Raw genomic sequence first — 22,375 nt, 5'->3', positions numbered from 1 at the left:
ATGGTATAGTGATACAATGGAATATTATGCAACCACCAAAAGGGAGAAGGTGCTGACACGTAACACAACCCGGAAGAGTCTCAAAAACATTTTGACAAGTGGAAGAAATCGGACACAAAAGGTCACATATTTTATTATTTCTCTTATATGGGATCTCCAGAATAGGCAAAGCCATAGAGAAAAAGCAGGTTAGTGGTTGCCTGGGCAGGGGCACAGGTCGGGGAGTGGGGGAGTGGTGGTGGGGAATGATTACTTAAAGAGTACAGGATGTTCTTCTAGGGTGATGAAAAAAATGAGTTTTGAAACTAGAGAGAAATGATAATTTGCATAATACTGTGAATGCACGAAGTGCTACTGAACCGTTCATACTTTAAAACGGTTCATTGTATGTTACGGGAATCTTGTCTTTAAAAAAAAAAAAAAAAAAAAAAAAGTTCGGTTTACCAGCATCCTTCCCCTCAAGAAAGAGAGTCAATGGGCACACTAAAGACTGAGCCAAGAAAACTGCCCAAATTAACACTCTCGGACATAGTGGTAGCATTTGGAGCAGCAGAATGAAGCTAAACTAAGAAATCAGTGGGGAGATGTTAACCTCCTGCTTCGTGGGTGGGCGCAAGAGTGAAAGCCCTGTGTGCTCAGTGACATCAGAGACCTCGGATTTAAAGTGTAGGGCTGCAACGGGTCCTAAAACCATCACTGGACCTGGATCTGCCCGGGGCGACTGTGACTCCAGGTAGCCCAGGCCGCAGAGCTGGAAATGGTCCAGGTCTTCCCACACAGGCACTCCGCCAGACCACCAAGCAAGGCTTCGTAGGGGAGGTGGGTTTTAGGTTGGCTTCAAAGCCCCAGGAAATTCTGGTGGGCAAAGGATTGTAGGCTGGCATTCCAGGCCCTTGGAAAGAGGCGCGGAGGTGTGACGAGATAGGGGCAGGGGCGGACGGGTGGACTTGGCCTCGCCCAGGGCCCCCTCCGCGCCTGCGGCCAGGCCGGAATCGCAGGCTTTCTGCGCGGCGGGACGGTGCGCTGTCCTGCACACAGCGAACAGCTCTGTGGTTTGTGTGTTTCATGCTCCAGCCAGAACGAATAAATCCTGACAAAACGTTGGTTAACTGACCTAATGAATGTCCTTCACATCAGGAGAGCAGTAGGATTTTACCGGCGCCCCAAGACACCGAAGGGAAATCTGGAGCAAATAGCGAAAGTAAGCCCTCGGCTTTGCAAACTGGACTTGCGCTTTGCAACTGCAGAGCACACGTGCGTGCCCGCCGCGCACGGGAAATGCGCCCAGCGGCCCAAGGTTGCGAGCAGGATCTCAAAGCGTCCTCAATCCTATAAAAGCCACGGGGGGTGAGGAGATGTGGGTTTTTTTGTTCGTTTGTTTTGTAAAAAACGGAAATGGAAGGTAAGTGTATTGCCCATTTCCTTTGTCCAGAGTTGGGAAGCAGGTTCTTTGCCCGAACTTGTTTCCGGCTTCCTTTGTTTCTGTGCGGCTTGGAGGGACTCGGCAGGAGAGCTCCTTTTATAAAGCGGGGTGGGGAGCTCTCCCCCAAATCTTCTAGGTCTTGTCAGAGTAATGTGGCGTTGGTAAGCATTAGGGAGGAATTGGCAGGCGTCAGAGACAGCGGAGCCTTCGATAGCTCAGTTGGTAGAGCGGAGGACTGTAGTGGTACGAGTTGCGGCAATCCTTAGGTCGCTGGTTCGATTCCGGCTCGAAGGACTTCGTACAATCTTTTTAGCTTCCAACTCAAGCCAATCAAGTCGTAGGGAGAAAGTTTCACCGAGAGGCCCGCTGTGGATTTGCAGGAGCACGGCAGATGTTCGGTGAAACACATGTGCAGTAAGTAATCATTGTACGATCCCTCTTCTGTGTTAAATGCGAAGATATGTTATTACTATTGCTTACGTGTGATTATTATATGCCTGCTTTTAAAAATCTTGCCCACGATCCCCCTGTACACTACTAGATAAAGGTTTTGAATTACGGTCGGTCCTCGGGTCAGCGGCCAGCCTAGAACAGCCTGTAAGGCAAAAGGAAGAGAGGCGGCAGCAGGCGGGGGATTAGCTCAAATGGTAGAGCGCTCGCTTAGCATGCGAGAGGTAGCGGGATCGATGCCCGCATCCTCCACTGAGGCTTTTTGCCCCCTGTATCAGTATCAGAGGATTCCTGAAGGGCGGGAGATCCGCTGACCCGGGAAGGTATTTTGTAATACACAGAAGAGCGCGGTGCGCAATGACTAGCTTCGCACATCGTCCTTTTATTTTGCAGGTGAGTCTTCCGGTTTATTTCTTGGTCACTTCTGTCTTGCCCTCCTCCCAGCGGGCGGGCCGTTAACCGTCTTCTGAGAAGACCCCGGTGGAACCTTCTGGCCGGATCTGCCCGCCGAGCCCCCAAAAGCCACTGGCTCAGGTACCCGCTAACGTGCGAGGGAACCCCTGCGTGCTGACCAATGGCAGCGAGCCTTACTGGGCGGGTAGCCAGCTGTATCAGCGGCCAATAGGCGAGAGACTTCTTGTTTCCTGGCAGAGCGGGGTCCCGGCACCGCGGCGCTCGGGTTTTGTTTGGGTCCTGGGTGGAGGACCCGGGTGCCGGGGCCCGAGGTGGCGCCTCGCTAGCGGGAGAGGGAGCGGGATCGCCGGCCCCGAGAGAGGTGAGGGGCGCTGCGTGGAGCTCGGGCCCCGCCGGCCCCGGCCCCGCCCCCTTCTCAGCCCCTTTCGGCCCGGAGCCCCTCTGGAATGCCACCCCGCCCCACGGCCCGGCCCGGCCTCCCCCCCTCCCCCCCCCCGGCCCCACTCCCACGCCCGCACCTCAGACCCCCCCAGTCCCTGCCCCGAGTGTGAGACCCTGTCGTCCATTCATGCCTCCGAACCCCGCCCTGCCCAGGGCGAGCTCGGTCGGTGTGAGGTGAGGTTCTGTCAGAGTCGAGGGTCGAGAATCACCCCCTACCCCCAAGTGGGTCTCTACCAGCTACGTTTTTAGAGGTGCTCAGCATACCCATCACTTACCCACAACTATTGCCAGCGTAGCTTTTTCAGGGACTCCAGTGCTTTGCAGGGCGGGAGGGGGCTGGAGACAGACCCATGCCCTAACTGGCATTGAGCTACAGTTTCCAGGTGAGCAGGTGGCTTCTGCCTTGTTTCTTTTGACTTGGCAAAGGCCACCGTTTTCTAGGCATAGGGTAGTGACAAAAAAGGAAGAACTAGCCCTTCCAAGGGTTCAGGGGAGCCACAGACGAATGCCTGGTCAGGACTTGTGAGGACAGAGGAGTGGAGAGAAGCAGCTGCCCATTTAAACTTAGAATCTTGGCTCTGTCCGCTGCTCTGCTCTGCTGGAGATCAGGGAGCCAGTCTAGGAACAAGAGATCCAGAACGGCCCGTTTTTCAAGACGGCCACGTGCTGTGGTGGGTGTATCTGGGTAGGTTTGAGAAATCTGACCTCTCCAATGTTATTCTCCAGTCTTTTGCAAAAAAGCTTGGACTCTAGCGTTTCTCAACATTAGTTAAGCCATGGAGTACTTCATTTTGGGTAAGCCAAGATGTAGTAAAATGGGGTCCTTTTAGGTCAGTTATAACCCTTTGTGTGGCGTTAGACAACTGCTTTCTCTTAGCCGTTGCTAGAAGGCCACTTCTGCCTTTTCTGAGGTGGAAAGAGCCTCTTGCTTCTTAGGGCATTTCCTAAGAAGAGCTTTCATTGATCAGGAGATACCCAAAAACCTTGTTTTCATTTTTCTTCCTTCTTCCTACGCCACCCCCCACTCTCCCCCAGCTCTCAGGGCCAGAGTGGGCAGGAGGATGCTTTCCCAGCCTCACCATGGAGCTGCGCTGTGGGGGATTGCTGTTCAGTTCTCGCTTTGATTCAGGGAACCTAGCCCACGTGGAGAAGGTGGAATCTGTGTCTAGTGACGGGGAAGGAGCAGCAGGTGGGGCATCAGCCCCCACCAGTAGCATCGCCTCTTCTCCTGACTACGAGTTCAACGTGTGGACCCGACCAGACTGTGCTGAAACGGAGTTTGAGAATGGGAACAGGTAAGGGGGGAAGAGGGGAGGGTGGAAGAAGGACAAGAGAGGAGGTGGCCAAGGCCCCAAATCCAGGCTCATTTCGCCGTCTTACAGTTCATACCGTCAGTACCCTTCCTCTCCCTCCCCTCTTCCCTCCTCCCTCGCCTCCTCTGTACCGAACAGGCCTTTCCCAATCTCGCTCGCTCCAGCTGTTTCACGTAGCCTGTCTCCAGCCCTCAGTATGTAATGACCTATTCCTCCTCCTCTGGCCCTCAGGTCATGGTTCTACTTCAGTGTCCGGGGAGGAACTCCAGGGAAACTCATCAAGATCAACATTATGAACATGAATAAGCAAAGCAAGCTATACTCCCAGGGCATGGCCCCCTTTGTGCGCACACTCCCCACCCGGCCACGCTGGGAACGCATTCGAGATCGGCCCACCTTTGAGGTAAGTTCTCCATGAGGGGGAAAGACAGACTTGGGTGCTAAAAGCAGAAGAGGGAAAGAATAGAGGAGTTACCCCGGATAGAGAGTACCAGGCAGGTGGGACGCCAGGTTTTGGTATCAGCTTTCCCTCTAGTGCTAGCTGGAGTCCAAGATAAGCCCCTGCTTCAGGAAGCCTAGAAGGAGCCGACTGTCATATGGAAAGTCCCAGAGGGAGGGAAGTCGGGCATTGTGTTGAGGGTGTAAGGTCAGTTCCTGGCGATCCCAACAGGATCTTAGTTCTCACACCAACAGCCCCTCCCTCTTCCTCCTCTGCTCCTCAGATGACAGAGACGCAGTTTGTGTTATCCTTTGTCCACCGTTTCGTGGAGGGCCGTGGGGCCACCACCTTCTTCGCCTTCTGCTACCCCTTCTCCTACAGTGACTGCCAGGACTTGCTAAACCAGCTAGACCAGCGCTTTCTGGAGAACCACCCTACCCATAGCAGGTGCCAACCCCATCCTTACTCCTGCCACCCAGTCCTCGACCAGACAGCACCTCTGCTACTTCTGGAACTTGCCCCAGGAGCCCCGAACCAAAATGTCACCCGCTCTTTTTCTGTGCAGAATGTGGGACTTTGGGTACCTTTGACCAATATGTTCCTGTGTGACCATGACCTCAGCCTACCGCTACCTGCATTCTACTCACCCACCTGCCCAGTTCAAGCCTCTTAATATCCCAGCTCCCATCAGTTGCCCAGAACTTAGCCCCGCCATTGCCCAACACACCCTTTTTTCTGTCCCGGCAGAGGGTGAGTCTGTGTATGAAGTCATCACATAGTAGAGAGCCATAAACTGGGGAGAAAACAATAAGTTCATCCCGTCTTGTATTCTGCATTCTACTAATTCAGACGACCCAAATCCTTAGCCTCATTTAACACTCTGAGGGACTCTAAGGCCCCAAAGGTTAGCGTGAAAGACCAGATCCTACAAATCCTAGGCCGGGGATGAGGCTCACCTCTTGCTAGGACTTTAGGGACTTCTCGTGGCTTAATCATTTTTATCCCCATAGCCCCCTGGACACCATTTATTACCACCGTGAGATCCTTTGCTATTCTTTGGATGGACTTCGTGTAGATCTGTTAACGATCACTTCCTGCCATGGGCTTCGAGAAGATCGAGAGCCCCGTCTAGAGCAGCTATTTCCCGATACCGGCACCCCCCGACCCTTCCGTTTCACAGGCAAGAGGGTGAGTGGGAACAGCATAAAGGTGGCACCATGGCCTTTCCGTAGCTCCAAGCCCTGTGGATAGCTTAAGGCCACGTTACCTCTGGGAGTCGTGGCCGCATTCGGAGGCAAGCAGGGCTGCTCCCAGCTCCTCTTGCAGACTCAGCCAGCTGCAAATCCAGTGGCTCTTCCTGCCCGCCCCCCATTTACTGTGAGAGTGGACCTACCGGGTAACTGGCCTAATGACCGCTCTCCTCTCCACCTCAGATATTCTTCTTAAGCAGTAGGGTACACCCTGGGGAGACTCCATCTAGCTTTGTCTTCAATGGCTTTCTGGACTTCATCCTTCGACCTGATGACCCCCGGGCCCAAACCCTGCGTCGCCTCTTTGTCTTTAAGCTGATTCCCATGTTGAACCCCGACGGTGTGGTCCGGGGCCACTACCGGTAAGCAGCCTCCCCAGCCTGTCAGGATTGTTCCCGGTCCCCTTCGTGTCCTCCACCTCAGTGAAATACTATCAGCCTCTCCTTTTAACTTCTCCTGCATTCCCAGTCCTCTTGTACCCGAACAAGGGCAAGCCCATCTCATTGCCCAGGGACCAGAGAAGGAATGTGGCACATCTAGCAGCGCTCTCTGGAAGGAGCAGAGTTAGAATAACCGCAGGTCCATCTGGGTAGAGGGAGCCGTGCTTAGTCTCTGCGGTCGGGGGGACAGCCCACCAAGGAGAGGGCCTGTTCTCAATCCTTTCCTTCCTAATGCAACCTGGGCCTCTCATTTTGCAAGTCAGTCTCCCCCAGGCCCCCTTTCATCTACTCTCATGTCTCCTTCACCGGCTCAGCGCTCTAGACTCTGCTTCAGTCTCTGTTTTCCTATAGCACAGACTCGCGTGGAGTGAACCTGAACCGTCAGTACCTGAAGCCCGATGCAGTCCTGCACCCAGCCATCTACGGGGCCAAAGCTGTGCTTCTCTACCACCACGTGCACTCCAGACTGAACTCCCAGGGTCCCTCTGAGCACCAGCACAGTCCCCATCTCCCTCCTGATGCTCCCCTTTCTGACCTCGAGAAAACCAACAATATCCAAAATGAAGCTCACCTTGGGCACGCGTCTGACGGGGATGACCCTGAAGGCTGGACACAGACCGAGTCGGCAGAACAGAAGCCCAGCGGTGTGTGGATTATGCCACAACGGTCCGCTGAGGTTGAGCAGCCGGCCCCCGACACCATCCCCCCTAAAGAGAGTGGCGTCGCTTACTATGTGGACCTGCACGGACATGCTTCCAAAAGGGGCTGCTTCATGTATGGAAACAGCTTTAGTGATGAGAGCACCCAGGTAGGAATCCAGAGTGCCACGTGAGTGTGGGAAGTGTTGCAGGTCAGGAGATACAGGTTAGGCCGAGGACAGAGGGAAGGTGGTCTTGTGACAGGAAGGCCTGTGGCTGCAAGAGGTATTCTACCTCCAAACAAGCTTCAAAGGGCCAAGGGGGGATGGCACTGGGGCTTTGTGTCTCAGTCTTTACATCATGACCTCTGAACGAAGACCAAGCTTTCAGCATCGTGGTCTTTATTCTACAGTTTGGGAAATCAGGGGAAAAGGAAAAGTTTGCATTGTGGGAGAGAAGAAACTAAGAGCTTAAAAAGAGATAGAACTGTACCTTTCCAACACCTGGAAATAAGGTCAAGCACACAGTGACATTTTCAAAAAACACGGTCTCTGCCGTGTATTTAGTCACATGGCCCCCTGCTTGCCATCTCTTCCTTGCCCGTTCCTTCTTTCTGTCTGTCTCTCCTGAATTGCCTTTTTCCTCCCTCATACAGGTGGAAAACATGCTGTATCCAAAGCTCATCTCCTTGAACTCAGCACACTTCGACTTCCAGGGTTGCAATTTCTCAGAGAAGAACATGTATGCCCGAGACCGCAGAGATGGCCAGTCTAAGGAGGGAAGCGGCCGGGTTGCAATCTACAAAGCCTCAGGGATAATCCACAGGTTGGGGGGAAACTGGGATATAGCTGATGAAGTAACTTCCTTAAAGAAAACAATACCCAGTCTAAGTTGTTTGAGGGGCAAGGGACGGCCCAAATCTTCGCAAAAGACAGGCTCACCATTAGCATTGCTGTCTTTGGCCTGAGAGTCTGACTTTTTGGGACTTCTCGGGTACATGATAGAGTGCCGAGGTCAATTGCTAGTTCCTAAGGATTAGCACTTTGTTTGTATCCACTGTTTTCCAAGTGATTATTTCTTAGACCATCTAGGCTGTCCCCCATGGTTCTGTCCTGATTTTTCCGGGCAGGACACTAATAAAGGTCTCTGTGTCTTAGCTACACACTTGAATGCAACTACAACACCGGACGCTCAGTTAACAGCATCCCTGCCGCCTGCCATGACAACGGGCGGGCCAGCCCCCCTCCCCCGCCGGCTTTCCCCTCCAGATACACTGTGGAACTGTTTGAACAGGTATGAATACAGGGGATACCTGGGGAAAAGGGGAACCCCAAAGTCTGGAATGGTCTTCACTCCTGCTGCCTAAGGCCCTCTGAAGAGAGGCTTACCACCGTCACCATCTCACCACTGTGGTTATTTTCCGCAGTTAGCATAGGGGCAGGCCCCAGACTCTGATGGGATTGGGACGATGAGTAGGCACTATTTCTGACCTCATACCACAGAGAATCCCCAGCACATCTGAGTCAGATTCTTTGCGTCTTAAGCTGGTCGTCTTCCTTCTGTTGGGTTTGTTCACTCCTACCTAGGCTTAAAAGCACCACCTCTGCAGTGGTCTTTGAGGACCCCAGGGTCCTAGAGCACGCGAGAGAAGGAGAAAGAGCTGCAGGTTATAGAAGAGATTGAAACGCCTTCTCCTGCTGGGAGAATGCCTTCCTGGTGCCAGCCAGAAAGCACACTTGCTCTTGCCCATAAAGGATGAGGGTCCCAAAATGAGCAACGGTTTAGGGAACGGCTTTAAATCTGCCGAGATAAATAGCCCTGGCACAAAATATAGCCTGCCCGCTGAGGAAATTTGGGGCCGGGCCTCCCCTTCCACTGTGCTGTGCAACCCCCTCCCCAACATAGCAGCCTGGGTTGGAAGTCCCAGATGCTGAGCCAAACTGGACTACCCCACAGGTGGGACGAGCTATGGCCGTTGCAGCTCTGGACATGGCAGAATGCAATCCATGGCCCCGAATTGTACTATCAGAGCACAGCAGCCTCACGAACCTCCGCGCCTGGATGCTAAAACACGTGCGCAGCAGCCGCGGCCTGAGCAGCACTGTGAACGTGGGTGTCAACAAGAAGAGAGGCTCTCGAACTCCACCCAAAAGTAACAAGTAAGACCCACAGGGTGGAAGGAGGAAAGGGTATGAAAGTGGAACAGGGCTTTAGAGCAAGGAGTTCCAAGGGGTTTGTGTTCCTCCCCTATCCAAAAGGACCACATGGTGAGTATTTTCAGAGCAAGTTAAAATTGGTAAGATTAGTAGATTTTTTTGAAAATGGGATCCTCTTCCCTCTTCCCTGGAGCTACAGACTTCCTAGGCATCTGGAAACCAGGCCAGGGGATTCCCTGCTCCAGAGCCCGGCACAAAATTAAATTTAATTGCGGTGGGGGTAAGGGCAGGTCTCGGTTTCCAGGGGTTGGGAATGACCGAGAGGTCCAAGGGAATAAGGGGGGAATTCACTAAGTTAAGCTGCTCCGAGACAGCCCCGCAGCCCTTAGTATGTTTTCTGCAGGAGCATGTATTTGTGAACAAGGGCTCCCAGGCATCCTGAGATCAGCTGGTATGGCCCAGGTTAGATACCCCATCTGTGGACACAGATCCTTCCCTTTTCCCTTGCAGTGAGCGCCTTTGCCTTTTTCACCCAAGGTGAAGCGTTCCTGAGCATCAGACCTCAGGGAAAGCCTTGGGACACAACCTCCCCGGCCCAGGGCTAACTGGCATCTGCTTGCTTCTTTGCAGCGGCTTGCCTGTTTCCTGCTCTGAAAATCCCTTGAGCCGTGCACGCAGTTTTAGCACTGGCACAAGTGCCGGTGGCAGCAGCAGCAGCCAGCAAAACTCTCCACAGATGAAGAACTCCCCCAGCTTTCCTTTTCATGGCAGTCGGCCCACAGGGCTGCCAGGCCTGGGCTCTAGCACTCAAAAGGTCAGCCACCGGGTGCTGGGCCCCATCAGAGGTAAGCCAGTCTGGGAGCCCCTGCAACAGGTGTTCAGTTGTTTGGGGAATTGCTGGGGGAAATGAGAGCTTGAAGATACACACTCTTGGTTGGGACCAAGGGGTGAATCAATAAAAGTAGTTTATAGCAGAATCTGCAGCCTCTCCTGCGACCTTGGTGTTCCCTGCGCCATGAGCCCCAGAGCAGTACTGTGTGTGGCACAGGCGGGAGTCCTGGGTACCTGGGCTTCAGCACATGCTGGGAAGCAGGGGGATTTCCAAGAACAAAACACTAGCTGCAACAGGGCCACACTGAAATGTGGAGCCTCCATATCAGGAATGGTGTCAGACTGTCTTGTTAGGAGCAGTGTAAGGAAACGTCCTCACAACGCAAATTGTAGCACCGTAGAGATGGGAGAATCCTATCCAAGGTCTCTATGGGATGAAACCGTTCCTGGCTTCAGAGCCTGTTCAGAAAGCGGTATCAGAAGGATGCTAAGTCTTCCAGAGAAAAACGGAACAAGTACAGACAGCTTCTGTTGGAGGCTTACAACACAACAGTCTGGCCCCTCCCAGCAGTCACCACAGCTGCTCAACTGTGCATCAGTACCCCCCGGGGTTGGCTTGATGAGACCCTGCCTGGTGAGAGATTCTGAGTTCAGAGGTATACCAGAAACAGATGGGCTTTTAGGGACGAAGAAGAGGAAGAGACCGTGGAGCCATTCCTTGGGGGTGACTCAGACTTGGGTGGGGGGAGATTGTTGTAGTGCCACTTCCAGAAATACACGAAACCTCAAAGCAGTATTGTACGTGGCCTCTGGGCTGGAGACATCCTGCCAGAGTTTGGAGGCTTGTGAGCTGGAACTAAGAGGCTGGGGGTCTTCAGGCCACACTCCTCATTAGCACTCCCTGGTAGGGACCCAGAGGCCTGCCCTGGGGCAGTGGCTATGGGAGCCTGACTGCACCCGCTGGAGCAGCCACAGGGGAGGGAGCATTGGTCCTTAGCAGCTTTGGCCAGTAAGACCGTTTATCCCTCATAAGCAACACAGTTACCGCTGCTTCTATTCCGAGCCCCATTCTTTGAGATTCTCCCTTCATTTGGAGAGGATGCTTTTGTACAGCGTTGTTTGAAGGAGAGTATTAAAATAATAATGCCACGTATTTAAATAGCATTAAACAGCGAACAAAACAGTATCACATATATATATTTCATTTAGTCCTCACAAGGACCCTGTGGGGTGGATGGCATTTCCATTTTTCTGATGAGAAAACTGAGGCTGTTTAAGGGCGACTTGTCCAAGATTTCAGAGCTTAATATTAAGTAGCAAAGTTACTCACTAATCATTATTCAGACTTCCTCTAATTTCTCTTCCTTTTTTCTTTCTGTTTTTTTCCTTTTTGTCAGCCTCTCATACCTCTTCACTCATAGCTCCTGGGAAGGAATGTCAGCGTCCTAAATTCCCCTTCCCTGACTACAAAAGAGAAATAGGAAAGAGTCTTCTCTAGGCCCAGATCCTCACTGGAGGATTCTAAGCAGTTTTTCGTTCGTATTTTATTCTCGTCCCCACCCCACCCCATGCAGAGTGCTGTATGAAGCTCCGTCAGTGAGAGACATGTATTCTGTGTCTTTGTTACTTCCCCAAATAACGAAGAGAAAAGGTGCATATTCAGTACTAAATACTTGCCGGTTGGCTGACTTTAAATTTAATAGGGGACACAGGACAGTGAACAACATAAAAGCACACACTCGTAAACACAGGGCACTTGGGGAGCCACCGTCACAGAACACTCAAGAGTAAGTAGCCAAAGAATGTTCAGTTGAGCGATGATTTTGAAGAATGGATGGTAGCATATGGCTTGACAAAAACATTCCAGAGATGAGAGTGGTAGCCAGGGCCAGTGCTGCTGTGCAGAGAGGACAAGAAGCGGACAGACCTAGCTGGTGCAAAGGGCCAAGCCCTTCAGCACAGAAATTAGGTGGAGAGAGGTTGGAGGAAGAAGTTGAAATGTCTGGAAAACAAAGATGATGAGTTAACTGAGACATAGGACAACGATTGTGTGCTTCAGAGAATGGTGGGGACGAGAGATTTATGCAAGAGTGGCCTGTGAACTGTATGTATTGGGTAGGCGGGGGGAGGGGAATCCTCACAGTAATTGATATATGAGATAACTAATGGCTATACCAGGGTCTGGAAAGGAGAGAGAAATATATGCATCAGAAACAGGTAGCAGGATTCAGCGATGGTGGAAGAGAGGCAAACTAAGAGTTTCAAGGTTACAAGCCAAAGGAGAGAGTCATGGTGATGTTAAGACATTGTTTGGAAGAAAAAGTGTTGAGTTTATCTATTTCAGACATACTTGGATGTCATGGGCTATCTATACGGAGATGTCCTGCAGGCAGAAAAAAGAGCCAGCCTGTAGAAAAGGTGACATCAAGGTTGGATCTAGGCATCAGCCATACGCAGGTGCAGGTAAAACAAGTGAGAAGCGATGTCCCCCCAGGTAAATGAGCTAAGAAGCAGAAAAAAGGAGCTGGCGCCAGGAAGAGACACCCTGGGGACTTGAGTAAAACTTGTGAGACCTAACAAACTATGTCTCTAAAGTCAAAGGGTTGAGAAGAGGGTTACTAATTCTATCAAACAGGAAGACTGGAAGGAGGTGAAAGGTCAGAGCGCTGGAATCTTGACTCCAGGTACTACAGTTTTTGCCGCTTCATCTCCTAGAGTCTCCAGTAGGACTCTAGGATTGGAGACTAGTCCCGGCTTAGGATAGGGACCTGCGGCTTTATTTGTCCGGTTGATCTGTCCTATAGCTTTGTGCTATTTCCTGGTTCTGCACATCCGGTTCTTTGGCCCCTGCCACATCTAGTCATACTTTGTTTTCTGACATAGGAAGAACACAGCTCCTGTATCTCTGAGACCTAACTATAAAGCGGCTATACTTTCCAAACCCAAAACTGAGACTGTGATCTGACAAAAGATTTTTTTCTGACTTGTAAATTTAAAAGAAAATTCCCACTGATGTATAAAAATCGTATCACACTTAACTGTATAGTTAATTCATGACTATCCTTTATTGGCTAGAACAGAGCATAAGATAGGCTATCCAGAAAATTTCAGAAAAGAGCTAGGCAGCCCAGCCAGAAGCTTAAAGCAGAGGTTAGGGAACTAGTCTGGCAGGTTCTATTCTCAAGACTGGAGGATGAACATTTTAGGAGGCCAACGAGCAAGGCAACTCAGGGTGAACAGGAATGTTCCTGAGACAGGAGACTGCAAGAGCCTCCAAGGAAGCTTGACCCCACTCCCACCCCCTGACCGCAGTGCCAGGAGCTTCTTTACCTAGTTGCCCCAGCTGCAAAACACCTCCTGAGCAACACCTGCCCAGTTATGCAGCCGAGTTCCAGTTCAGCAGGCACAGAAGGGCACACAGCATTGGCAGCAGCTGTTGCTGCAGAGGAAAGTAAGCTCCCGGGAAGAGCTTATCCAGTGACCGAGTCAGGGAAGTAGGAAGTTGAAAGCCTGCAAGATACTGATGCAAAACAGAGCTTGAAGGCAAGCCGGCTGGGGTGAGGGTGGATAAATCAACCAGCTCCACCTGTCTGTTATGTAGGGCATAGGACTAAGGTGAAGCTGGTGGGGCGCCCAGGACTCGGGGTCGGGAGTGCACTCCCTAGGATGAGTGAGACCCCTAGGATGAGTGTCTCATCCTAGTCCTGGCCCTGGATTCAGGCAAGTCTCACCCAGTAACTGAAACATATTCCCTGGCCCTGTGGCCTATCTGGTGGGGCCGTGGGGTAAAAGACAAGGGGCAGTGTAAAAACGGAGGCTGTCAGCTGTCATCCCACCACAGCCACCGTCCTCCCTCCCAGCTCTGGCATTTGCATCTGTAGTTACTAGAACGCTTTCCTGGCCTCTGCCATGCCATGGCTCAGCCGACAGGCTGCTTCTGGTAGAGCAGCTGAAGTCCGATGGTGAGTGGAGGTTCCTTTGAAAAGTGAGTCAGAGGACAGAGGAAGAATGCCTCCAGCACCATCACTAACTACTTTTACTTTTTCCACTGCAAACAAGTTTTGTGGTTAAGAGTAGATTAAAGCTTGAGGGCAGGAAATGTCTCCTAACACATTTACTTATTCCCTTGGTGCCTTGCATTTATTTATGATCAGTGAATACTTGTTGAATGGAAAAGACAAGAAATTGGGAGCTGAATAAATGCTTGTCTGACCTTTTCACCCCTTAGAGGGCATAAATCAGGTCTGTGGTTATCCCAGGGATTCAGTACGATCTAGGGTGCTCCGTGTAGGGACAGTTCAAAGATGCCAAGTCAGTAACTGTTCCTTTAAATTTTGAGACCTTTAGAATAAACCACTCTAACTCCTACACTGGGGAGGTCAGTCCGGCTCTACCTCAGACCTTTGCCCCAGGATTATCCTTCTCCCAAAATGGAATCTACGGTTGATTACCATAAAATACAATCTCACAACCTCTGGAAGCACAGCTGACTCACATTATCACTCTGCACTCAGCCTCAAGCCACTGTTTTGTATAGCTTAGAACCAAGAAATAACAGCTGGGGTTCCTCCCTTAAATTTTTGTCTCAGTGGGAACTAAGTAGGCCTGGATTATACCAGGGGCCAAAAGTCAAAACACGAGAAATTGGGCTGTGTGCTCACATTGCCAAATTTACAGGGAGGCCTGGCCAGGCTTTAAGACAGTCTTTTAAGGGACACCTGGGTGGCTCAGTCAGTTGAGCATCTGACTTGATTTCAGCTCAGGTCACAATCCCAGGGTTGTGGGATCGAGTCCTACATTGGGCTCTGCACTAAATGTGGAGCCTGCTTGGGATTCTCTCTCTCTCTCTCTCTCTCTCTGCCCCACCCTCCCCCAGTGCACACTCATGCTCTTAAAAAAAAAAAAAAATCGTTTAAGTGAGGGTTAAAATGCTATTTTTAAATGCCTTATCCTTTCCATATTAGGCCTCTCCTAAACCAGACTGGTCTCCTGTCCTTAAAACTCTCATTAGGGGCAGGATCCTTGAGTTGTATCTGTAGTATCTTTCCCATAATATGTACATTCACACTGACATTTTTTACATCATATGCCTGTTCTGCTTCATACCTTCCTGAGTGTTGCTCAGTTTCTTGCTACAACCTAGAAATGTCCTAAAGGCTTTCATTCACTTTCTTACTTGCTCTTTCTTACCTTTCCTGGGGTGGGCAAGGCTTCATCCTTAACATGATTTCAACATGCCTCTGTGTAGAGATACCCAGATCATCAAGAAACCCACTATTTCCATCCTTGATCAAGTTCATTTCTGCCTGCTATGCACGGTCATCTGGATATCAACCTGATATCAGTGTTTTACTGAAGAATCACTCAAGGCTAGGTTCTACAGTATTTCTGAGTCATTGGTGGTAGGTGATGCTTCAGGTTGACTGTGGCCATGAGCCTCTGACTTCTGTCCTTTCACTGTGTATCACCTCTTTAGTACCCTAAGGTCTGTTTGTTGTTGTTGCCTGTTTACTATTGACTTACAATTGACAGGTCTGGTTAGTTTTGACTCTTGGCTCTAATTGGTACTCTAATTGGTACCCAGCCCCTCAGCAAACTCCTCAAAGCTAGAGTAGCTTCTGTCCTGAAATCTCTCCCTTTCTTCTATTCCTTATTCATGTGTCAACTTTTTAAAAAGACAGACCTGCCAAACCTGAGAGCCTCCCTACACCATCCAGTCACCATCTGCTCTCAGAACTTGTACCAGTGAGGCTCTAGCCAGAGTGGACCAGAAAGAGCTGCCCCACGGGGAATAAGCATATGTCCTTAGACTCAGATTATTGAGCCAGTCCATGGTCTATGGTGGGTGTCTGCTACTCAGGAAAACAAAACCTTTACTAACGTCTCTGGTTTTCTAGGCAGAGTTTTGTAGGCACCAGGATATACAGACTGGTATAGACTGGAGGAAAGTCCTTACCCTCGAGACATTGCAGTTTCAAGCAGAATACTAGTTAACAACTACTGAGTACTATGTACCAGGCATGATCATAAGTACTTGACATGTGCTAGCTTCTTGAGACAAAAACCATAAATCATTACTAGCCAAGTGAACAAAGGACAATAAAGCAAGGGAGAACAGTCAATTCTACCTGTGATGGTCAGGGAGGCTTCACAGAGGTGACATTTGAGATGGGTCATGTTAAGTTGTTCAAGGTTTCACTAGAAGAGGAAACTGACATTGCAGAAGAACCACACAGCTAGCAGCTACAGGGGCTGTAGCAGAGGGTTTGAAGGATCAAGTCAGCATCCTACCAAGGATGGGCAGACTGGAACCACAGTGGGTGGAGTTCTGAATGCCATGGTAAAGGGTTTAGACTTTATCCTTTATTTTTTTATGTTTATTTATTTTTGAGAGAGAGAGATGCAGACAGAGCATGAGTGAGGGAGGGACAGAGATGGAGACACAGAATCTGAAGCACGCTCCAGAGTCTGAGCTATCAGCACAGAGCCTGATGTGGGGCTCAAACCCACAAACTGCAAGACCATGACCTGAGCCGAAGTCGGATGTTTAACTGACTGAGCCACCCAGGCGCCCCTAGGCTTTATCCTTTAAAAGACCTTCAGTATCTCCTCCTTGCCTGAACCAAATGACTTTTATCAGGTCTAGGTTTTGGAATAATTTCTGGCACCGGTGTGAAAGATGGGAATGTAAAAGGGAACAGATTCAAGCTAGGGTGACAAGTGGGGAATTTTTTTCAGAAGCCTGAATGAGAGATAAAGACCTATAGCTGGACACAGGCCATATCAAGGGAGAATGAAGGAGGAATCCAAGCAAAGGCAGAGGCAGAATTGTCTAGATTTGGTTAAACACAAATCTAGATATGAGGGAGGAGTCAGAAGATGAAACAGGTTTCTAGGACATTTTTCACCAAGGTAAGGAGAAGAAAAGTAAGGATGGAAGAAAATTAGTTTTGCTGGGGTCATGAGAGACCGCCAGGTAGAAATGCCAGTGGACCACTGAACTGTAGTTCAGGAAAGAGGGCTACAGAGCAGCTTGGGAGTTTAGAGTATGCACAGCAGGAGGGGACCAAGGGTACAATGGGGGAGGGGCACTGGCATTTGGGGGAAGTAAGAGTAGCTGAAGAGGAGTGGTTAGAGGCAGGAGAAACCTAGGGAAGCTGTTTCAGAAGCCAAGCTCAGTAACTTCTCGGCCAGAAGAATGAACTGGCAAGCGAGCAGGGTGGTTAGCCACAGAGTGGCAGATGAGGGCTTGCTGTGACCCGGGTAACCGGAGTAAGTATCAGAGAGGTCTTTCTACCCACCTTAAATTTACTTCCAGAGAGGAGTGCTGGTGTGATGACAAGTGCGAGAACCAGCAGGGCAGTGGAGTGACAGGGCCTCACTTACTTGCCCTTTTATCTCCTTGTGTCCCTTCCACTCAGAGCCCCGAAGCCAGGACAGGAGACGGCGGCAGCAGCCACTGACCCATCGCCCTACTTCAAGCGGCCTGGCCCCATCCCCAAATCCTGCTAGTTCTAGCCCAGCAGCCTCACACAACATGGGCTCCTGCCTACTCCCCAGCTCACTCAGCATATCAGGTCTGTACCTACTGCCACCGAAATCTGGGTTGGCCAGCCTCCTTCCTTCCCTACTACCCAGGGTGTAGACCAGACTCCCTGCTAGGCTTAAACCAATCCCTTCAGCTCTTCTTTCTTGACTTGATGCAGAAAGTTAATGCAGGCCTCTCCACACCGGGGGCATCCGTTATCCTCCTGGATTATCCTAAACCCGTAAAGCACCCATGCTCTTGTACAGGAAGCTGGAAGTTAATGGACATCTTTGTATAATAAAATAGCTATTGTTTCTTGAGCATCTATATGGCAGGCACTGCTCTAAGCATGTTGTCTCACTTAATCCTCAAAGGTGAACAACCTGAGTACCTGCTACTTACTCAAGCTTCCTGACTCCAGGAACTGGGCAACATTAGACACAACTGAAGAACAAAAAAAGGCAAAGGCCTTTCACCTGTCATCACAGCAAATGCTGTGTGACCGCATCATCTGCATAAAACCTAGGCCACCTGCTGTCCTTTTAAATTATACACCCAGCTGTGTAAAGGACTGGACGGGAAGGATTCCTAAGACTCCAGTCCAACATCCTCTAACTCCCTCAGAGCCCACTACTCCCAACCTGTTAACGGCCTTCAACGGGTAGCCCTTGTCAATCTACCATCTTGGGTACTGACTTATCCTTGAACGCTTACTCATTTGGATGCGACAGGCCCTGAAGTCTATAAATTCACAGTAGTTCAGCTTGATGGGCTGTGGCTCAAGTTGCAAGTTGCTACTCCACTCCTTGGACCCGACTACAGCATGCCGTGCTTCTCAACCAGGGGCCATTTTACTCGCTAGGGAACGTGTGGCAAGGTCTGGAGACATTTTTGGTTGTTACGATGGGGAGGGGACAGAGGAAGAAGAAATGCCATCTAGTAGGTAGAGACCAGAAATACTATTAAACATTCTGCAATGCACAAGACAGGTCCCCACAACAAAGAATCATCCAGCCCAAAATGTCAACATTGCCAGTTTTGAGGAACCCTGTTCTAAAGGAAGTTCCCTCTTCTTCTCCACGGCTCCCTACCCTGATAGCAGTTTTCTTTGTTTCCTAGGGAGCAGCTGCTCATTCCTGTCCTCAGGCGACAAGCCAGAGGCTGTCATGGTGATTGGGAAAGGGCTGCTAGGGACTGGACCTCGGATCCCCTGTATCAGGACACGACTGCAGGTAACATTTTTGTGTCTTCCCCAAACCCCAGTGTAACAACTCTCACAGAGCCCAGCAAGGCACTGTTCGTCTGGGTAGTGGGAGGGAAAATGCTCAGCACTGCTTTACAACCTCCCCCGGCCATATCAGAGAGCTGCTCTGGTGCCTGTGCCTGTCTGTCCAGTACCCCCATCCCTCAGCCAGGTCTCTTGCTTGCTTCCAACCCGCGTCCCTGCCAGATACACCCCAACCTCAGCCTGCTAGCTTTGGCACTGCCCGCCCCTGCCCTTAGCTTCTCCTCTCTTTCTGCCCAGACCTGCCCGAGGAGAGTTCCCGCCAGGAGGGGTCCCGGATTCCCCAGGTAACACATCTGGTTGCTGCTCCTAAGAACAGCTGTGCCACCAACTCCCAATTCAGTCCAGATTTCTCATGTTAAATTGGCTAAAGCTGAGTACAGACAGAGACCGGATGCGTGAAGCCTAAGCTGCTCTGGCAGGGACTGAGGCACAGAAGGCTCTGAGAGACCCACCAATTCTCCAACCTCTTTCCAAACACTGCTTCCCTCTTCAGCCAGATGTCAGCCATAATACAGCCATGGAGGTTAAATGCTAGATCCTTTTGCCTCCCCTAGTTAAGTATGACTTAGAGTGTATAGTCATAAACTGAACCTAAGAATTCTCTAGCTATTATCCTGCCTTACCCTCTCAGCTAGGGACAGTGCCCAGAAATTCAAGGTCCCAGTACTGGTGTTGACCCCTGTACTACACTCTTATGCACGGAAACTCTAGAAGCAAACCCAGAAGCAAAAAAGTTAATGGAAGAATCCAGCCTCTCAGCCCACCCCCTATCCACACAGGCTAGGCCCAGGTTGGGCCGGGGCTCACCGCCGACTCGCAGAGGGATGAGAGGCTCTTCGGGCCCCACATCCCCTACACCCTGGACCAGGGAGAGCAGTGAGCCGGAGCCAGGACCCAGCTCTGCACCAGGGTGAGCACCCGGGTCCATTCCCTCACCCCACCTCTCACCTCTGTCCCTTCATTCCCATTTCTGCGCACATTCAGGATCATTTTCTTCCTTCCCTAATCCCTCTGACCTCCAAAAGACTAAAGGTACTTTCATTAAGAATCTAGTCCCTGATTTTTTTCCCATCATGGCCTCAGTCTTCACTCCAAAGGACAAGAAAACAACTCCTTGTTAGGGCCTAAGGCCTAGGAGCCGCCGCATTTCAGCATCAGCCCAAGGTGCAGTGCTCAACCCACCTATCATTACCCATCTCCCCTCTCTCGTGTCCAGCCCCTGTCAGAGTTCTCACAAGCCTGATTCCTCTCTCTTCTCTGTTGCAGGCTGCCTCACGCCGGGCCCCCACGGCCCCGCTCTGCCCCTGCCTTTTCTCCTATTTCCTGTAGTCTATCTGACTCCCAGTCCCAGATATGTTACAGCGGGGGGCCTTTGGGCCAGCCTGAGGTTCGTTTTGTCCCTAAATCACCCCCACTCACTGTTTCTCCCCGGGTCTGATGCCTCCACCTCCATGCCCAGGATATAGCCCCAAGATGGGGTACACAGTGAGAAATGTGCTAGCCTCCTCCCTCAGCTGTTGATTCCATGTGACAACCATAATTCCTATATGAACGGACAGTGAATACCAGCCACACTGTTCTGAGACATCCCAGAGCATCACCTTGAGACAGCACAAAGCAGAAACCTGCTACCCCATCCCTCCCTCCACAGCACAAGATTTTGGGACCACAAAAAATATATATCTATATTTTTATATTGGGGGGAGGGAGTAGAAAAAGCCCCTATCCTGGGCCCTACTCAGTGGCAGCTTCTTGTTCCATAGGGTTAAGGAAGACTTTGAGGAAATAAAAGTTGTTTGGAAAAATCCAGGTGTAGTTGCTTTGTATGTTGTGATGGGTAGAGGGATGAAGTGAAGTGTGAAGGCCCCTCACACCCTCCATCTTGCCTCAGCCTATGTCCTGGAACCCTAGAAAAAAGGGGGAAAGACCCGAGGTAAGGAAAATGCTGCAGCTCTCCTCTGGGGAAATCCTTCAGGCATCCACTCCCATCCATCCTGTTCCCCCTTTACATTTTTGACCAACACTTAAGGTTCCCCACCCTACCCCACCTTTCTTGTCTAGGGCTTGGGTCTACAGGAGCCACCCTAACTCAGTGCCTCTTGCTCCAGAATTCTACATCTTTACAACCCCCCCCCCCGCCTTTCCCCCCCTCCCCCAAATTGTGCCTCAATAATAGCCTCAACAAGCTTGGAGAAGTGAAGACTCCTTAAGTCCTCCTTAAGTGAAGAGCCCAAATCCTCATACTTGGGTGGCATCCTCAGTACCTTTACTCCTCTCTGTGTCAGTGTCTCCTAGTACCCAAAGGCCCAACTTGGGCATGGGGGTACCACGAAGACGGGGGCAGAGGAGTAGGAAAGTCACCCCCATTCTAGCAGGTAAAGGGCGGGGCACTGTAAGGCATTCCCTACTGTGTGCGGATAAAGGGGCTCAGTTCTGGACTGTATCATGCTTGGCCCGGCACTTTCTGATTTGAAGTTTCGAACCCTGCAGGCCCTGGCGCGGCCTCGCCACTCCACTCTCCGGGGGCTGGGCGCTGCAGCCCCGGACCGTTACCTGGGGCGGAGAAAGCGCCACTTTCATTCCTGCTTCTTGGGATTGTTGACGGCCACGTAGTGATAGAGAACCACAAGCAGAAAGAGCGACACGCCCAGCATGTTGGCGAAGATGGCGAGCTGCACGTCTGTGATCATCCTGCGGAGAAGAGGAGGGACTGAGCCTGGGGCTGGCGCATTCCTCGCCCAGGCCGGGACCCGTTCTCGCCCCCTGGACCAGCCACCGCCGAAGCGCCGCTGAGCGCGCTTACGCGCCTCTCACCTGACCAGCTGGGCTCAACGCGGTGCGGTCGGCGCACTAGCTCCAGGTAGGAGTTCCGGCCCGGAAGTTGGTAGCGCGAGCGCAAGCCCAAACCAGGCACTTCCGGCCGTGCTGCTCGGCCGGAATGGGCTCTCTAGCCCCGCCGTCTCGCCTGCTCCCCGAGGCGCCTCGCAGGGGCGGGGTCTCGGGCGGGGCTGCGGCCCGACTGCCCGCCGCAGGGGGTGGGCGAGCCGCGGGCGCGCGCCACAGGCGGGCGGAGCGCAGCTGGCCGCAGCTGGCGCAGCAGGGGACGCGGCAGAGCCGTGGCCGCCTCCCCGAAGCCCAGCGGCGGGCCGGGGCGAGGGTGCGGCGGCGTGGTAGGGTGAGAGGCTCGGCCTGACCCCTAGACTTCGACCCCGCTTCCTGCCTTGGCCCCCCCGCGCTGCTGCCCACCCTCCGCTTCCCGGCTCGGCCCAGCCAGGTGCTTCCTTTGGGCCCTGCCCTCAGGGTCCCCTCCCTGGCCCCCGCGGCGGAGAGGGCGGTTAGAGGCGGTGCAGAATAGGGAGAGAGCTGGGGCGGCCGGAGGCTTCTCTCCTCGGCTCCCGCCTTTTTGCCCCACACCCGCCCAGGGGAACGATGCTGCTTGCGATCCGACCGGTGCCTCCCTTCCCCGGGCTCGCTCCCCCCGCCCCACCCCCGGAGGTGGGCGTCGGAAATAGGGCGGACCCTCCCGGAATCAAAACCCAAACCGTGGGGCTTGGGCCAAGTGGGAAATCACCCCCCGGATGTGAGGGAGGGAGAGTGGGAGGGAGGGCCAGGACAAGCAAGAGGGGTTGTGTGTTCTGAGCAGAGTGGATCACTGAGGAGAAAGCCGACTGTGGGTAGATGACTGAGGGTCTCTGGTGAGGGAGCGGCCCTGGAGCTCTACAGCCCTCTGCCCCAGCGGGAACCTACTCCCCACCCCACCCCCT

The 22,375-nt window shown here is 51.9% G+C and overlaps 2 protein-coding genes and 2 non-coding genes across 8 annotated transcripts; 3 read left to right on the top strand and 1 right to left on the bottom strand.

The window, feature by feature from the left end:
* The first annotated feature begins 1,439 nt into the window (after positions 1-1,439).
* AGBL5 (AGBL carboxypeptidase 5) lies at positions 1,440-20,418 on the top strand. Of its 5 annotated transcripts, XM_049652411.1 has the most exons (16): positions 1,440-1,837; positions 2,267-2,407; positions 3,764-4,023; positions 4,273-4,444; positions 4,764-4,927; positions 5,491-5,668; positions 5,914-6,092; positions 6,522-6,978; positions 7,464-7,633; positions 7,966-8,101; positions 8,765-8,967; positions 9,595-9,809; positions 17,217-17,372; positions 18,443-18,555; positions 19,391-19,521; positions 19,878-20,418. In XM_049652411.1, the coding sequence occupies exons 3-16, from the start codon at positions 3,809-3,811 to the stop codon at positions 20,047-20,049; spliced, it is 2,661 nt and encodes an 886-aa protein (XP_049508368.1). In that variant the 5' UTR covers positions 1,440-1,837; positions 2,267-2,407; positions 3,764-3,808; the 3' UTR covers positions 20,050-20,418. The 5 variants fall into 5 exon arrangements, with proteins under 5 accessions (XP_049508368.1, XP_049508371.1, XP_049508367.1 ...); XM_049652414.1 differs by lacking the exons at positions 1,440-1,837; positions 2,267-2,407 and adding an exon at positions 2,495-2,648 and having other exon boundaries at positions 6,046-6,092; XM_049652410.1 differs by lacking the exons at positions 1,440-1,837; positions 2,267-2,407 and adding an exon at positions 2,496-2,648.
* On the top strand, positions 1,628-1,717 carry TRNAY-GUA (transfer RNA tyrosine (anticodon GUA)). The gene is given in 2 exon segments: positions 1,628-1,664; positions 1,682-1,717. It is a non-coding gene; the product is annotated as a tRNA-Tyr (tRNA).
* On the top strand, positions 2,053-2,125 carry TRNAA-AGC (transfer RNA alanine (anticodon AGC)). The gene has a single exon. It is a non-coding gene; the product is annotated as a tRNA-Ala (tRNA).
* On the bottom strand, positions 20,283-21,531 carry OST4 (oligosaccharyltransferase complex subunit 4, non-catalytic). The gene is made up of 3 exons (XM_049652418.1): positions 21,426-21,531; positions 21,165-21,302; positions 20,283-20,518 (listed from the first exon to the last, which is right to left on the bottom strand). The coding sequence occupies exon 2, from the start codon at positions 21,299-21,301 to the stop codon at positions 21,188-21,190; it is 114 nt and encodes a 37-aa protein (XP_049508375.1). The 5' UTR covers position 21,302; positions 21,426-21,531; the 3' UTR covers positions 20,283-20,518; positions 21,165-21,187.
* Positions 21,532-22,375: the final 844 nt, after the last annotated feature.

This window comes from Panthera uncia (genome assembly GCF_023721935.1).
Source record: "Panthera uncia isolate 11264 chromosome A3 unlocalized genomic scaffold, Puncia_PCG_1.0 HiC_scaffold_12, whole genome shotgun sequence".
Classification (NCBI taxonomy): Eukaryota; Metazoa; Chordata; class Mammalia; order Carnivora; family Felidae; genus Panthera; species Panthera uncia.
Note: the sequence above shows the minus strand (reverse complement) of the source record. Positions and strands in the feature narration are given on the sequence as shown.

Coding starts and splice junctions, on each gene's coding strand:
- AGBL5 (XM_049652411.1), top strand. CDS start 3,809: ATGGAGCTGCGCTGTGGGGGATTGCTGTTCAGTTCTCGCTTTGATTCA. Junction 7,634..7,965: donor GCCTCAGGGATAATCCACAG/GTTGGGGGGAAA, acceptor TCTGTGTCTTAG/CTACACACTTGAATGCAACT. Junction 8,968..9,594: donor ACTCCACCCAAAAGTAACAA/GTAAGACCCACA, acceptor GCTTCTTTGCAG/CGGCTTGCCTGTTTCCTGCT.
- OST4 (XM_049652418.1), bottom strand. CDS start 21,301: ATGATCACAGACGTGCAGCTCGCCATCTTCGCCAACATGCTGGGCGTG.